This window comes from Sciurus carolinensis, chromosome 17 (genome assembly GCF_902686445.1).
Source record: "Sciurus carolinensis chromosome 17, mSciCar1.2, whole genome shotgun sequence".
NCBI classification, from domain to species: domain Eukaryota; kingdom Metazoa; phylum Chordata; class Mammalia; order Rodentia; family Sciuridae; genus Sciurus; species Sciurus carolinensis.
Genome location: NC_062229.1, coordinates 4,769,004 through 4,778,941, shown reverse-complemented (window position 1 = coordinate 4,778,941; position 9,938 = coordinate 4,769,004). Strand labels below are relative to the sequence as shown.

The following is a 9,938-nucleotide window of genomic DNA, read 5'->3' as shown; positions in this document are numbered from 1 at the left end:
TCTACTAGGAAGGTCTAGCCTAGCGGGCCGGGCGGAGCCTAGCGGTGTCTTAAAGGCGTAGATGACCCTTTACCGCTGGGCTGCCCCTCCCTCCAGAAATGAGAACAAGTTGGATTTTCCCATTTATTTAACATCACCCTCTTCCCTCCCCTTCCCGGTGTCCGACCTGACTGACCCAGGCCCTCACAGGGCGCGACAGAGAGCCAATTCTTAAAAGCAAATTCTAAAAATAAATAAGCAGGGGTTCCCGCAGTGCAGGATAAAGTCCAGGGGCAGTCATGGTGGAGTCAATTCACCAGCAGCGAATGGTCCTCCGAGGCATCCCTGGAGGAGGGGAGCAGGGAGGAAAAGCGTCAGTTCTCTGGCACGCTCCCCTTCGAGCTCCAGGCCCCAATTCCAACCCTAACCGGATTCCAACCTTGCACAGCAGCAGAGCAGGCTGCAGGCTGAGCCACTCCCGCGGCGGAACTTGCCAGAGGTGGGGCTGTCCTGGCACTGTGCGATGTAGGCTTGGAGCTCACTCTTTTCTGCACCAGCACCATCCGGGTGCTGGGGAGACACCAGGAGACCCAGCATGAGGGTGGCCCCGCCCTCTGAGGCCCTTGAGGTCTGCACCCCTCTCCTGCTACCTGGGTGTCCTTGATCTGATGATGGTTGGACAGGCTCCCACCCTTGGGCCTTCGTTGTTCCTGTTCCCAAGGTCTGTTTACATGAGGAGACCTCCCCAACCCGAGTGCAGCGACGAGCCTCCTCTCGGTCAGTCTGGTGCCCTCTGCCGCAGGCCCAGACACACATCTATGGAGTGAGTCAGGCAAAGGTGGCACACAGCTGTGGGCACAGGGCCTGAGTACATGCACCCAAGACTGACACAGGTGACTTCCAACTGCTAGGGCAAGGCCTGAGGAGGCTCCTAGGGTCAGAGGGGCAGGAACATGGCTGTAGGCAGCTCTGTGCACGGAGGGGGAAGGAGGCACACGTCTGCCAGTGACAGGACAGGGCCTAGCACCACCTCCAACCCTTAGCCTACTAGAGCCACCATCTCTTCTCCGAGTCCTTCTGGCCACTAGGTCTCTGCCTGTGACTGTGTGACTGTTCCTTTCCCTGGGTGCCCGTTCCCTTGTACTCCACCTCTTCAATCTGAAACTGAGACCATGGGAATGCTCAACTAGCTAAGTTGTCCAATACGGCTGCCACTAGCCACACTGGCCTCTAGGCACTTGATCTGTGGAGGCTCAGAGTTCAAATCAAAATTTAAATATCTGCATGTGGCTAGAGACTGGTCATGAACAGAACATTCCAGAATCTTTCCTGTATTCACCCTAATGCCAGTCTAAAGCAGGGTACCTTCTAACCTTCCATACTCCTTTCATGCCTCTTGCATGGTCTGTGGCCACTGGACATCCATTTGTGTATCATCCATCTTGCCCAGGGCCTGCTTTTTCTCGATGCCAGCACCCAGCCCAGAGCTTGGCTCACAATACTCCCTGGGGCATGTTTGCTGAAAGAATCCTGCCCTCTGCAACCCCCAAGTCCTGCTCTTTGTTTTCTGACCCCTGCAGCCTGCAGAAAGACCACCATTCCTGGAGGTCCCATCAGACACAGGGGTTGAGAGTGTGGCAGATTCAGATGGCTCACACTCGGGAGTTAACACTGGACGAGTTCCTGAAACACTGCCTCAGTCTCCCTGTTGGTAGAAGCAGACCCAGAACTGGCCCGAGCCCCACCTTGATGATGCTTGGGCAGCCTCAGTCCCACCTGTGCCCTCCAGTTCCAAGTCACCCTCTCCTTGGACTTCAGAGGCTCCCACATTCGCCCTGGGTCTTTACTCAGCCCGCTCTGTCCCCAGGACCCCTCGGTGGCAGGCAGCCCATGGAGCTCGGGGTCACACGTGTGTGGGACGTGCAGGGAGGCAGGCTGGGCAGCTGACCTTGATGGTGTCGTAGGCGCCCGTGATAAGTGCAATGAAGAGGCTGAGCACCATGTAGATGAAGAGGCTGATGAAGGAGTAGAGGTAGAGCTGGGAGAAGAGCCACACCAGGCTGCTGCGGCCCTGCTGCGCCTGCATCGCCGCAAACGTCACGAACATGTCGTCCCCGTTGATGAGCGAAAACAGGCACTCAGACACCATCGACAGCGAGCGGAACTGCAGGAGGGGTCACCAGGGGTCGGGGGTCAGTGGGCCGAGTACCAGCAGTCATGATGTGGCCATCGGAGGGTCATCATGTCAATGACAAGGTCACAGAGTAAAAGACATAGTTTCCCAGGGCTAAGGGGTATCAGCAGAGAGCCGAGGACCAACAAAACTGGGATCAGGACAGGATCATTAGCAAGCATGATGATGACAGTCACAAGGTCAATGTCAGGGCCACTGGGGTCAGAGGGGACAGACAGAATTGCTATAGACTAGCAAAAACAGTACATGGGTGAGTAGGGGGTGCTTTCAGGCCACCAGGTGGATGAGAGTAAGTGGGCTCAGGGAGGGACCCAGGTACCCCCACCCCAGCAGCCCCTACCTTCACGTGGTAGGGCCCCAACACGATCCAGCCGCAGAAGCAATAGCCCAGGTAGATGACGGCCACGCAGCAGCAGAAGCGCATGACGCTGGGCAGAGCCACCCGCAACGTGGCAATGAGGATCTGTCAGGGGCAGGGGGGCCACATTCAGGATGTGACCACAACCCAGCTGGGAGAAGCAGGCAGGGCCTCACCAATGTGGACAGGGAGGTTGGTGAGCACTTGGAAGGGGCAAAGCCATTCTTGGGGGGTGGAGGTCCAAGGGTACCCCCCACCCCCATGGCTGACCATGGGCAAGAAGGGGCAGGTGCCTGTGGTCCTGCCCAGGTGCAGGGGCAGGTATATCCATGGTGGGCAGGTACAGGAGGAGACTTGCAGCTGGGCACGGTCAGGGGCTGTGACTGCTTTACGTGTGTGGGTATACTCAGGGGGCATGGGCGGTCACTCAGAGGGCCAGATGCACCCCAGCCCAGGCCCGGCTCAGGGGTTCGAGGCTCACGTTGTACTTGTGGAAGAAGGTCAGGTAGCGGATGACGCCAACCCAGACGAGCAGCGTGGAGGTGCCCAGGAGGATGCTGCAGACGTCATAGCTCGCCAGGTTCTAGGGGCAAGAGCAGTGCCAATCCAGTCCACTCTTCCCTTCCTGGGAGGAATGTGGCGCAAGACAGGCCTGGTGCAGGGGCCAGGACCTGGGACAAGATGGCACAGGGACCCAGGGCAGGGCATGGGCATGACTCACCTTCGCCTCGATACCGATCTTCATGATGGTGCCTGAGATGGTGAGCACATCGCTGGTGACGAGCAAGATGTACCAGCCATTCACAAATTCTAGCCGCTCCCACAGGCTGATCACCCGTCCGCGTTGCCGCCACATGAACCCGACGAACTCCTGCAGGAGGAGGTGGGGTGAGGGTCTCCGTCCCAGCCCAGGAGCCTTGAAGCCCTGGTCCTTGGGGCCCCAGGGCCGGGCAAGATGGGCACTGGCACACAGGACCCTGAGCCTCACGTTCTGCAGCAGGAAGCCACGGAGCAGCGAGCGAGCACACAGCAAGAAGGACAGAGAGCAAGTGAGGATGACCACCACGTCAAACAGGAGTCGGAAGCTGTTGTCTCCTGCAGGGGACAGGACGCTGGGGTCAAGGGTGACACAGGGCCATGGGAGGCTGGGGCTTGTGTCAGCCTAGGGCTGGCGATCCCGAGGCTGGTTCTGACTGGTCAGGGGCCTCGGGTTACTCTGGAGGTTAGGGTCAGGATTCGTGGTCAGTGCTGGTCTGAGGCTTGGGGGATCCCTGGGCAGGTTGGGGAACCCAATCACCACTGGCCTGGGGGGGGGTCTGGGGTCAGGGGCTCACCATGTCTGGAGACACTGGGGTGCTTACACTCCTGGATGTGGGCCTGGGTGTCCAGGCGGATGGGAATCCGCCCGCTGTGTGCCTTGTTGTCAAATGTGATCTGCAGGGGTCAGGTGGGGCAGGGCAGAAGGCACACTAAATGTCAGCAGCCCCCAGCCCCTCCAGACCTGCACGATGGCCCATGTCGGTCCCAGCCTCCCCACACGTTCCCTGACCCGGCAAGCGCCAGCTCTGGAACTCAGGAGCCGGGGAAGGTCCTCACCAGGACACTGAAGGTGTAGCAGTCAGGGATCTCATTATTGATGAGGCTCTGGAGGTTGATGGTCTTCAGCTGGAAGTGGATGGTGACGTTGATCAGCCTAGGGGGAGGCTCAGGTGAGGGGAGGGGCCTGCCCGTCCCTCCCCACCCGCTGCCAGTGCCCCTCCCCTGCGGTGCTGACTCTGCAGCTAGCAGGGAACCACTCACAGGGCGTCAGTGTGCCACAGCCCTGCCCCCGCCTGCAAGGAAGTGGCTGCAGCTCAGGATGCAGGCGTCCTGCGCCCCCGCCCGCAGCCCGGCCCTCAGCCCCTCAAGCCAGCAGGCAGTACTTGTGGAATTTGAGCGTGAGGTTCTTGTAACTGGAGCTGCCGTCGGAGAGGGCGAGATCGTCACTGGGGGGCACAGGGGGTCTCTCGGGGGGATCCACCTGGATGCAGTCTGAGGACAGGCAGTCAGGGAAGGGCCTCAGGGAGCAGAGGAGGCCTAGGCTGGTCTCCCCTGAACCCCTGCAGGCCGTCCCTGCCTCACCCCGCGATATGCTTGAAAATCTGCCGTCTCCCCTACTGCAGGGCCTGGGGCTCATTCTCTACAGAGACCCTACCACCTGATGCTGCATGGACCCCAACAGTTAGTGAACAAATGATATTAAAAGAATAATTCCTGGCTCTTTTCTGTCCATGGGGTCTACCAAGCACATTGCACATGTCAAATTATTCATGATCATGATCACAAATCCCAACCCCAAGTCACAGATGAGCAAGGGGCAGGGCCAGGATTTTGAGGTTTGTTAATTTTTTAGCAGTGCTGGGGCTGGGACCCAGGGCCTCACGCAGGCAGGCGAGCGCTAACCACTGCACGGCACTTCCAGCCCCTGGGCCAGGATTTGAATCCCAGAAGCCCAGGCTCCCTGATCACTCACCAGTGACAACCATTGGGTCAATGTCAAAGGTGTCGTTGGCTGGGTCCACGTGGCCACGGTGGTAGTACCGCTGGCAGAGAGCCAGCGCTGAGCCGTTGGCCCAAGGGCCACCCCCACCCTGAACATAGGCGTAGCGGCCCAGCGACACCTCGGGCAGCATCAGGTACTGTGGGAAGAGAGAGGGAGGGTCTGTTAGTCCCATGGGCTCCCAGGCATGCCCTGCCCCCAGGCTGCCCACCACACCTGGTCCACAGCGTGGAAGATGGCCTGGTAGAGCTGCTCCCTCGTATAGGCTGCGAAGGTTTCATCCGCTCCGTCTGAGTAGCCCAACAGGAAGAGGTGCCGGAAGGCGATGGTATTCTCCTCCCGGAATGTCACCGCCAGCTGGTTGCTGAGCCCGAACAGGATGAGCTGGCGAGAGGGGCAGGGAGGTTGGCTCTGCTGGGGCGGGGCCTCCCTGGGGCGGGGTTCTGCAAACACCTGAGCATCTCTTCACTCACGTGAGTGGTGCTGCCCTCCTCACCTCCAAGGGGGCCTGAGCTCCGTGCCACATCTACATGATGTCCCCATGTGCAGCACACAGGGGCCACCTGTACACCTCGCTCCAGTAGCGAGCGCTCATCACCAGTTTACTGGACACCTAAACACAAACCTCCAGGTAAGCACCTCCCTGAGCCTCTTCCAAGGGCAAGTTAGAGGGAGCGAGGCCTGCAGTCACAGCCTTGGATTAGAAGCAAGAGCCGAGGGCAGGGGCTGAGAGGGATTCACCGCGGGGTCCCCAAAGCCCAGCGTAGGCCTGGCTTGGGAAGCAGGAGCATCTGGTTCAGTCACTGGATCAGCTCTTTAAGAGTCCATGTGGTGTCAGACTGTCTGGGCTCAAATGCTATCTTGCCCAGTCACTGTTAAGGGACAGGTCCCTTAACCTCTCTGCGCCTCGCTGGCCTCATGTATGCAATGAGGCAACCATACTGGGCCTTTGTGAGCCTAAAACAAGCAGCTGCACACACAAATCTCAGATGTTTCTGGCTGGCTACTGCACTGTCAGCGTGGTTATGCTGCTGCGAGGGATCAGGAGTAGGCTGAGCCCTGCTGAGTTTCAGCTTCCAAGCCTCTCCTTCCAGGGGAACAGCAGCTTCACATAGCATTTGATTGGGCCACGTGCTTGGCTGGTCTCACCTGCACAGTGACCACCAGGATCTTGACCACCTGTAGCATCAACTTGCAAGGCTTGCGGCCCTTAGCCCGGAACTTGTCACAGGGACTCATGAAAAAGTACTTGAGCCGGCGGCGGAGGTCTTCCTCCTCTGGGGGGGTCGAAGGGGCTGGCAAAGTCCCTGCCTGGGTCCCATACCCAGGGTTGGGGGTCAAGAGTCGCTCGGTCTCTGTGGCAACAGGAGAGAGCAGTAAAGACCACCCCTGGGAAGCTCTACTTGCTACAGGTTTAGCCCAAAGGCCTGGGCTACTGCCTCTGCCTTCTTCCCCCCAATCCATGCTTCTGCCAAGGAACTGCTGTGAGAGGTCTAAGAAAACACGAGAAATCTGCAGCCCTTTACTGCTGTATGCAGTAGTCCTCTACAGAGGTTTTGAGTTGGGGCTTCAGAATCAAAAGGACCTGAGTTAGCCAGGTGCAGTGGCACATGCCTATAAACTCAGCTACTCAGGAGGCGGAGGCAGGAGGACCAGGCAACCTAGGGAGACCCGCTCTCAAAAAGAGAAGAAAAAGCCTGTGCTGATTTGTGACCCTGCTCACTAGCTCAGGCAGGACATTCAGCCCTGCTGAGTTTCAGCTTCCACATCTGCAAAACGGAGCAATAATCGTCTCTCACAGGGAAGCTAAGGATTGATGCTTTTAAAGGATTTATCATGGAGACTGGTACACAGTAAGTATCAGAACATTTCACCTACGTTCCTGTTGTGGATCTGGGAGAAGGAACTGCATGCACTAGGCTCCCACAGAGCATTCAAGGTCCCTGGGCTCGTCCCAATTCCAAGCCCCAAATTTCAGGTTTTTCTGACAAACACCACTAGATGACCTTTGAACTCATCCTAACCTGGGCTGTCCTGCTGACACCGTCACAAGCCACAGGCCTGGGGAAGGGGTGCTCTACAATAACAGTAACAACTCTGGAACACATCTGCAGACCACTCACTCCATCCTCACCAAGGGTGCTGGTCCTGGAAATTACAGGACACCTCTCTAACTAAGCTCCTCATCTGAAAAGTGTAAGTCAAAAATCATTCATCCCTAAGGCAGAGAGCCTGAAGCACTCTGAAAATTCAGTGAGGCAATGCAAGTAAAGCCCTCCCTCATTCTTCAGTGAACAAGGGGTGCTGATTACAGCTTTTCTTTTGAAACTAACAGGAAGACCCAAAGTTTCAGCAATGGCTGGGGTCACAGTCACCATGTCCCAGAACTGTCCCTAACAACCCCACCACCTCCTTGCTTTTTCTTTCTAGGACTTGGAACACCATCTGGCAAGCTGTCAGAATAGATTCTTTTTTCTTTTTTTCAATACTAGGGATGGAACCCAGGACCTTGAACATACTAGCAAGTGCTCTACCACTGAGCCACACCCCAGCACACCCCATAGGATAAGCTGGGAGCTGTCTGAACCTGTGGTGTTGGGACCCAGCTGCTGGTCTCTCCCTTGGAGCGTAGATGCTCTTGTTGTTTACAAGCCGGGAGGAAGGGAAGCCAGAAGGTGGCTCCTGCCTTGGCTAGGTAACAGCTAACCTAACCCACGCCCTACCAGCCGGGACACTGATCAGGTGTTTCCAGCCAGCTCAGGGGGGGATCTACACGGGGGTCTTCCTCCATGTTCCTGGGTGAGAGAGAACCTCTGAAGAGGCTGGAAGTTGGGCAGCCACAGCCTAAGTTCAGGGAAGCCGCGCATTTTGCCTCCCGCGTTCAGAGGGGAAGCCAGGGGTCTCACGTGCGGTCAGAGAAGCTGATGACAGCTGTCTCAGTGCCAGCAAAGTTGTGCAATCAGAACTTGGGTTCGGAAAGGAAATCTTGGCCACCTCGCCACCCCGAGTTGGAGAAGCTGGCGGCCTGCCGGATCTCGGAGCAGAGCTTGGGTTTGGGAAGGGGGATCGGGAGTCCGCCCCGCTCGGAGAAGCTGGTGCCCACCCGCCGCCCAAGTGCGAGGAGCGGTCTGCCCACGTCTCTACTGTGGAGCAGCTGAGAAGCCCGCACCCGGGCCGAGGGGGAGGAAACGCGCAGCTCCGATGCCCGCGGTCCGAGAAGCTGCCCCGCGCGCCGCCCGCGCTCACCTGAGCTGCGCCGGCCCGCCGGGGCTGCCATGCCGGGGCGCGGGGCGCGGGGCGCGGGCGCGCGGCCGGGCAGCCTGGGTCCGAGCGCCCGCCGCTGTCACTGCGGCCTCGCTCCCTCGCGGCGCAGCTTCAAACCCTCCCGCATCAGCTGACCGCCGCCGCGGTCACGTGACCAGGGCGCCCGGGCGTCCACGTGACTCACCCCGTCCCGCCCACTGCGCCACGACGACCCCCTCCCGGAGAAGCACGCATGCGTGCCCTGGCCGCGACTCGGGGCCGAAGGCGATCGCCAGGTCCTAGCGTCCCAGCGCGCGGCTGGGGAGGAGATAAACAGGCTGTCCCTGAGCGCGGCAGCGACTGGCTCCGCCCTGGCTCCCTGTCATGGCCCGCGTGTGATGCCAGCCTCGTGACTTCCATGTCCAGAGTTTGACCCCCACCCTCCGCGGGGTCTGGTGATGACTCTGCGACCCACCTCAGGATTGTCCTCCTTCTTCCTCCCAGCCCATCAACGAACCAATTTCCTAAGCCAAATAGTACCACTTATCGCCCCACCCACCCATTTGCCCACGGCCCAGAGTACCCCAGCAGTCCGGGTCTGGACCTCTGAAGCAACCTCCCCCATCCCAGCCCACTTCCTCCTGCTACCCCCTGACTCCACTGTTCACCCAGGAACCAGAAGCACTTTCAAAGAATTATTCATATCAGTCTCTGCCAGGGAACCTGTTGGCAGCTTCCTATTACTGGGAAAGACAACTCCCCACAACTAGGACCCTCTGGTCTAGCTCCCACCTCTATAGCTCATCTCTTGATCACCCAAGGGCCTTTGCACACTTTTGTTCTTGGAGCATAACAATTAAGAATACCAGGCTCTGCAAGGTAGACAATTCAGGTTTAAATCTAGGTGTTGCCATCTATCTGCCACTTCTACATTTTCCAGCGCCTGTCGAACACTGTGTGCCTCAGTTTTCTCATTTGAAAAATGGAGATACTCAGTTACCGGACTCTTGGGGCTGTTGAAAGAATTAAATGAGTGAATGCGAGATCATTGCACAAAGTTGGGCTAACAGTGCTGATTATTCAGTTAGTGGTACTAGAACTATAAAACCCTTCCTCAGGACACGTGTCACTCCATCTAGATCAGAAGTCTTGTTCTGCTTCTTTTACAATGTGCCATCCTCTGATTACTTTTGAAATTTTTAAAAATTTGATTGAGTTTTGCCAGGGTGCGGGCCCTGCTTAACCTGCTCCCTGCTGAGACACTAACAATCAGCAAATGTTTGTTGAACACATAAATGTGCAGCCTCCATTTGCCTGGTGAGCTTCCAAGGGCAAGGGGTAGGTTCACAGAGCAAATGGGGAGGGCTGCCAGCATGGTCCATTATCAACCTCCATTACAGCCCACTAGACCTAGCACCATGACGGGGAATCCAGCATTAGTGAAAAGGCCAAAGGGAGGGGACTCTGCTCAGGCCACCTGCAGAACAAGTCTCCCCTGACTAGGACACCCCCTGACCTGGAGAGGCAGCGTGGTGACTAGTGGGATGGACAAATGTGGGCCTTTATAGGGGAAGCTCAGAATCGTGTGGGGTGTGGCTCCAGGTGTATGGCTGGCCTTGGTCACA

General features: G+C 57.8%; 1 protein-coding gene across 1 annotated transcript; it reads right to left on the bottom strand.

Annotated features, from left to right (window-relative positions):
- Positions 1-115: 115 nt before the first annotated feature.
- On the bottom strand, positions 116-8,465 carry Mcoln1 (mucolipin TRP cation channel 1). Its single transcript, XM_047531357.1, has 14 exons — positions 8,317-8,465; positions 6,220-6,425; positions 5,287-5,454; positions 5,044-5,209; positions 4,454-4,562; positions 4,128-4,224; positions 3,866-3,965; positions 3,520-3,626; positions 3,253-3,402; positions 3,013-3,114; positions 2,514-2,636; positions 1,928-2,143; positions 419-549; positions 116-324 (listed from the first exon to the last, which is right to left on the bottom strand). Exons 1-14 carry the CDS (start codon positions 8,345-8,347, stop codon positions 288-290), a joined length of 1,743 nt encoding a protein of 580 aa, XP_047387313.1. The 5' UTR covers positions 8,348-8,465; the 3' UTR covers positions 116-287.
- Between the last annotated feature and the right edge of the window lie 1,473 nt (positions 8,466-9,938).